The sequence below is a fragment of the Postia placenta genome, assembly GCF_002117355.1.
Source record: "Postia placenta MAD-698-R-SB12 unplaced genomic scaffold POSPLAscaffold_15, whole genome shotgun sequence".
Lineage (NCBI taxonomy): Eukaryota > Fungi > Basidiomycota > Agaricomycetes > Polyporales > Adustoporiaceae > Rhodonia > Rhodonia placenta.
The window spans coordinates 336,556-343,199 of record NW_020169846.1 but is presented as its reverse complement, the minus strand read 5'-3'; the positions used below and the strand labels follow the sequence as shown (position 1 = coordinate 343,199).

The 6,644-nt window shown below is 57.9% G+C and overlaps 1 protein-coding gene across 1 annotated transcript in view; it reads left to right on the top strand.

Annotated features, from left to right (window-relative positions):
- Positions 1-5,198: 5,198 nt before the first annotated feature.
- Positions 5,199-6,644, top strand: part of POSPLADRAFT_1154420 (hypothetical protein) — a gene marked incomplete at both ends in the record, with an annotated part of 2,362 nt that continues 916 nt past the window's right edge. Inside the window, 3 exons of the mRNA XM_024486848.1 lie at positions 5,199-5,682; positions 5,711-5,892; positions 6,382-6,441. Of these exons, the coding sequence (XP_024334979.1) occupies positions 5,199-5,682; positions 5,711-5,892; positions 6,382-6,441 (726 nt within the window). The remainder of the gene's footprint in view (positions 5,683-5,710; positions 5,893-6,381; positions 6,442-6,644) is intronic.

Genomic DNA, 6,644 nt, shown 5'->3' with positions numbered 1-6,644 from the left:
AGCGATGGTGAGCGAGGCTCAAACCTAAGGCTAGGGACAAGAAAGTATATTAGTTAGCAAAGGTAAGTAAGGGATACAAGTGGGAGCTTACTGACCTAGGGACAAGAGGTCGAAACTGAGGTCCCTAGGGCAGCAGAGGCCGGTTTATATACAGGGGATGTTTAGGGCAGGCTGTGCGCGCTGGTCCGTGCGCAGCTGGTCTGTGCGCAGCATGCCGACGCGGCCCCGGGGGCCGGTGAGTCAGAGCGGCTGTGTCAGCGGAGCCCGAGCTGTGCCGTGCGCTGCCGCCCCATCTAATCTAATCGTACAGTAGATAGCGATGCGTCCATATCGGGCATGTAGTACAGAGGTCGCGGGTTCGAGCCCGTGAAAAGGAAAAATTAAAAAACGGCTAGACGCCGTGTCAACTCGTGACATTACCCCCCCCTCAACGGCGCATAACCTCATGTGAGGCGCCCTTGCCCATCTCCCATCCGGAGCGGCAACGTGCTTCAGTCAGCGGCGAAGGCATCGGCTGGAAGTTGAGACCACCAAAGGTAGCAGCATTGAGGCGGCGAGGGGCATTCGGGTTCTTCCGGTGGAAGTCGGCTATGAGGGCCGGCGCATTGGCAACATTGCGCGCCGGTTCCCACGACGTATGCGAGTCGTCATAACCCTTCCACTTGACGAGGTACTGTAGTTGACGCCGGAAGATCCGCGAATCCTTGATCCGCTCAACCTCGTACTCCTCATCGCCCTCAACCTCGATCGCAGGCGGCTCCTCCGGCTCCCGGCCCGGGATATTGCTATGCGTGTACTTGCTAAGCAAGGAGACATGGAACACCGGGTGTACCGGCACCGACTTCGGCAGGATTAATTCGTAATCCAGGTCTCCAAGCTTTCGCCGCACGGCATAAGGTCCAAGGCGCTTGGGACTGAGCTTTTTGCTTGGCTGTTTCAGCTTAAGGTTCCGAGCGTCAAGCCAGACCTTGTCCCCCGGCGCGAAGACCGGTGCCTCCTGCACGTGCTTGTCGTAGTACACCTTCATGCGCTCGGCCGACAGCTCGAGCGCAGAGCGCGTATCGTCGCGAATCTCCTTCAGGATCTTGAGCCGATCAGCGGCCGCAGGCATCGCAGACATCGGATTGATCCGCACTTGGATCTCAGGATTGTACCCTTGATGCAGGAAGAAAGGGGAGTGCCCGGTCGCGGAGTGAACTCGGTTGTTCAGTGCGAATTCCGCGAGCGGCAACTGCTTTGCCCAATCATCCTGCCTGTGGCTTGTGAAAGCGCGCAGGTACTGCTCGATCTCCTGATTCCAGTGCTCAGTCTGGCCATCTGTCTGGGGGTGGAACGCTGTGGACAGCGCCGGCTCGATTCCAAGTCCCTTGTACACCGCATGGAGATATTTCGAAGCAAACTGGGGACCTCGGTCTGATATGACCTTGGCCGGGGCCCCATGATGCTTGAACACATCGCGGATGTACAGGTCTGCCGCACCTTCTGCCGTCAGGGTCTCATGACAGGCTGAGAAGTGGACCTGCTTTGTGAAGCGGTCGGCGGTAACCAGGATCGAGTCGAATCCATCAGACTTTGGCAAGCCGACGATCATATCGGTCGTGATGATCTGCCACGGGCGCTCGGGGATCTCGTTCGGCTTCAGTGGACCCTGGGGCTTGGCTGGGAATGTCTTGGTACGGTTGCACACGTCACAGGTGCTTACGTACTCATTAACGAATTTAGACATCCCAGGCCACCAGTAATTCCGCGACACGAGCTCCAGGGTTTTGGCACGACCACCATGACCGGCGATCGGCGAGTCGTGGTGGATCTTGACGATATCCCGCCGGAGCTCCGCGTTCTTTGGGACGTACACGCACCCGCGGAACAACAGAAGCCCTTGTTCGGCATTCCACTCATCAAAACCCCTTTGCAGCCGGGGCGGCCCGAGGTCCTGTACTTTTTCAAGTGCCTCGGCTACCTCCCGATCTTTCTCCGAACATTCACGGATGCGCTTCAGAAGCGACTGATCGGCTGTCACCGAGGCATGACCGCGCCGGGCGGAGGCGATGCGGAAGCGCTCTGGTTTGAGAACCACCTGATCGGTGTTATCATCCTCATCGCCGATCTGATGGTCTGATCGACGCGACAGGGCATCAGCCTTTCCATTCGACGTTCCGGCCTTGTGCGTGATGCGGAAGTCAAAGCGAGCCAGGAAGAGCGACCACCGCGCTTGACAACGCGTGAGATGCTGAGATGTACGCCAGTACTCGAGGTTCTTGTGATCGGTAACGATCTCGAACTGATTGGGCAACCCTTCGAGGTAGTGGCGCCAATCGTCTAGTGCCTCAATGATGGCAAGCATCTCCTTGTCGTAGATCTCGTAGTTCCGCTGTACCGGATCCATCGCATGGGATCTGAAGGCAATGGGATGCCATTTGCCGTCATCCTGCTTCTGCATCAACACGCCGCCAGTGGCGTACCCCGAGGCATCAACCTCAATGCGCGTCTCCCGATTAGGGTCGTACAGCGCCAAGACTGGAGTCGTCGCGAAGAGCCGCTTGAGCTCATCGAAGGCGTGCTGCTCTTCCTCGCCCCAATGCCATGGGTCGTTCCCTGTGAGCCGGTCGAGTGGTCGCGAGATCTTAGCGAAGTCTTTAATAAAGCGGCGGTAGAAATTGGAGAACCCCCGGAACTTCTGAATGTCTTTCTTGTTCCGGGGCACCGGCCACTCATTGATTCCTTTCAGCTTCGCGGGATCCATCGCCACCTCATCGCCACTGAACACATAGCCGACATAGTCGACCTTGGGAACGTCCCATTCGCACTTCTCAGGCTTCAGGAATAGATCGTTGTCCTGAAGGCGACGCAGAACCTCGCGTGTGACCTTTTCATGCTCCTCCTTGTTGGTGGAGAAGATGAGTATGTCATCTAGGTACACAAGGATCTTGCCGCCGACAATGAGATCGTGGAAGATCTCGTTCATCATTGCCTGGAAGGTTGCGGGGGAATTGGTGAGGCCGAAGAACATCACCAGGGGTTCGTACAGTCCCCGGTTAGTTACGAAGGCCGCCTTCCACTCATCACCAGCTTTGATCCGGACGTTGTTGTATCCCCATCGGACGTCGAACTTTGTGAAGAGTGTAGCGCCGCGGAGCTTATCCACCATCTCGGCGATCAGCGGCAAGGGGTAACGATTTTTGACCGTGATCGCGTTCAATCGGCGGTAGTCCTGTACGGGTCGAAGCGTCCCTTCCTTCTTTTTGATGAAGAAGAAGGGGGACGAAATGGGTGACTTCGACTCCCGTATGTAGCCCTTCGCTAGTTGCTCTTTTAGGAACTTGTCAAGCTCCTCCTGCTCGTTGTTCGACAAGGGGTATACCTTAGAGTGGAAGGTCGAGTAGCCGGGCACGAGTTCGATCGCGTGATCGTAAGGCTTCCTTTCGGGTAGCCGTTCTGACGCTTCCTTGGAGAAGACATTCAGGAACTCGTGGTACTGCTTGGGCACCGACTCCTCGGCGGTCTTAACGACCTTCTTTTTGATTTCTTCCTCAGCGAACAGCTGGGAGTACGTATGCCCGGCTGCAACGAACAGCTGAGGAGCGCCCGGGAGCGTAATACCTTGCTCCCAGGCCTCGATTAAGTTAGCTTCGTCCCACTCTACCTCCACCGGATCATCTTCGGGCTCGAAGTCTGGGAGTACCTTACTCCGGCAGGCACCTATAACCGACCGTTTGGATTTCGGCGAACGCCTGCGCGCCGTGGGCCTGTCCCCCGTATCACGCGCAGTCGTTGCTGGCTCCATTCGGCCAGTCCTTCTGGCACTGCACGTTTCAGGGCATCACGACAATTTGAGGGAGCCCTTCTCCCAATCGATCTCAGGGTTGTGCTCACGTAGCCAATCCAACCCAACGATCACATCTTCTGGACCGATGTCCGTGACCATGAACACCGTCTTCTCGACGTGTTCTCCTATATGCATCTGTAGTACTGCTACCTCCGAGATGCTTCCGTCCTTATTCAGGGTGCCGTCAATATTATACAGCGGAATTGGTTCCTTCAACTTCCGCGTCTGCACCTTATTTTCTACAATGAATCGCTTGTTGATAAACTTCGTGGTGGCTCCACTGTCCACCATAGCGATTACGTCCTTGTGCCGTCTTTTCCCTTGAAGTCGAACTGGAATGTGAAAGTGCTGGGACCCCTGGTCCAACTCATACACCATTGCAGTCGACAATACATTATAACGATTACATGATATACCCGGCCCGACACGTGCGGCACGAAGCGCGGACCAGATCAAAAACCCTCCTCCTTTATCGCCCGATAGTGTTCGAGCTCTTCGCGCATCGACTTCACCTGTGCCATTAAGTCCGCCAGCTCCGATTGCTCGGATTTCGCTGAAGCGGCACTTATACTTGCCGAGGGTGTTGTCGTGACGGGGGCGCTTGTCGCAGCCTGGGTGGAGCCCGAGGCAACCGTAGCCCGCGCGTCGGCGCGTTTTGTGTAAGGCTTGTCCTTACAATTGGGGCACTCGAAGCGTCGGTACCCTTGCTTCCCACAGCCGAAGCATGTGCCGGGGAAGTTGCCTTTTCCGACGGCCGCATTGATGCTGGCCGAAGCTGCGTGCGTCGAGGGTGCACCACCATGTGCCCCACCGCGTCCTCGACCTCGGGCCGAGAAGAAGTTATTTAGCTCGGGCCGACGGGCCCGGCTAATGTCGAGGATCTGCTCAACCTCAGTGGCGCGCTTGTCAGCGTCTTGCCACGTGGTGAAAGTCTCGAGCTCGATCTTTCGGTATACGTGGGAGGGGATGCCGCTTAGGTACTTGTCGCGTAGCTCCAGGTCCCCATACCCAGAGCGGTCCGCTGGACCCTTGAACAGCGCGGAGAATTCCGCAGCGGTGCGTTTTTCACGGACCGACTTGTCCGCGCAGAGCTTCGCCAGCTCTACTTGTGCTGCCGCCTCATCGTCGAGATTTCCGAAGCGGGCCTTGAAGGCGGCGGCAAAGGCCGCTTCGTTTGCGAATGGGGTCATAGCCCCTTGCACACCTATCTGCACCGATACGAGCTGGGCGAAGTAGGGGGTGGCCCAAGCGCGGGCATCACCGTCGAGCAGGCTCAGCGCAACCTGTACTTTGAGCTCGATGGTGGTCAACGACGTGTTGATCATCCAGTAGATGCGCAGCTGTGACAAGAACCTGTCGCAGTCGATGACGGTTTTGCCATCGTATCGGAGTGGGAGGAGGAGTTTCAATGTCTCCTTGTCGAGGGCGGCTGCGGGGGACGACATTATCGGCGTTGGGGGGGACGGAGGACGTTGCGGGGGCGGAGGCAGCTGTGGTGGCCTTCCGCCGGTTGAACTTCGAGAGGAGCGAGTGCTCGAGTGGCCTCTCGGCGGAGTCGGCGGTGAAGGCGCCGGAGAAAGTTCGGTGGGGGGGTCACGTACGTCAGGGACTGCTGACGTGGGGGCGAGCGCTGTCGGCGAGGCGGGCCGAGCAGGATCCGCGGACTCGGACTCCGAGACTCCTTCTTCACTCGCACTCTCCTCAGGCTCAGGCTCTGGCGCAGGATCTGGAGGGAGATCTCCTCGCGCTTGACCGGGATCGGCGACGACAGTTTGAGGGAGACGGGAGCTGGGGGAAACAGGGCGAGAATGCCGCGAGGCAGATCGAGACGCGAGGGTGCTGCGGGGACCGAGGGGGTGTTGAGCCCGTCGGATTGCTTTGTAGCGAGGGTAATCCTCCTCGATCGATCGGGGTGTCCGATTGGGGCACGGCTGCTGCTCGCAACGATAGAGGATAGTCTCAGGGCCGTCTGGGATGTAGACGTCGATGAGGTCCTGGGAGTCGAATGCGTGGATCTGGCCTTGGCAGGCAGCCACGATGGATGGGGGGAGGACGGGAAGGTGCGCGTGCTACAAAAGGCCGTGGTAGACTAGCTTACACCTACGGCGCCCGAGATGACACTAGGGTTCGCGATTCACGTGGGGCCCAGTACTGCTTTTGGCTAGTATGCAGCAGGAACCTAGTCCACGCGTCCGGTTAAGGACAAGCACCGCCCACTGAAGTGCAGGTGCTGAAAGGTTCGTTCCCTGAGTGTTGGCGATGTAATGTAGGCTATCTACGTATCGTAATGTACCGTAGGGGTGCGCACCACCCGACCTGTGGGAAAGGAAAGTGAATATAAGGGGTCCCGAGGGGACGCCGGCAGCTTGGGGAGTTTCGACCTAATGTCGCGACTTGAGGTCGAGCGACTGGAGAAAACCTTGAAGGGCTGGGGGCGTCCGACTAGTTCTTACCGAAGCGATGGTGAGCGAGGCTCAAACCTAAGGCTAGGGACAAGAAAGTATATTAGTTAGCAAAGGTAAGTAAGGGATACAAGTGGGAGCTTACTGACCTAGGGACAAGAGGTCGAAACTGAGGTCCCTAGGGCAGCAGAGGCCGGTTTATATACAGGGGATGTTTAGGGCAGGCTGTGCGCGCTGGTCCGTGCGCAGCTGGTCTGTGCGCAGCATGCCGACGCGGCCCCGGGGGCCGGTGAGTCAGAGCGGCTGTGTCAGCGGAGCCCGAGCTGTGCCGTGCGCTGCCGCCCCATCTAATCTAATCGTACAGTAGATAGCGATGCGTCCATATCGGGCATGTAGTACAGAGGTCGCGGGTTCGA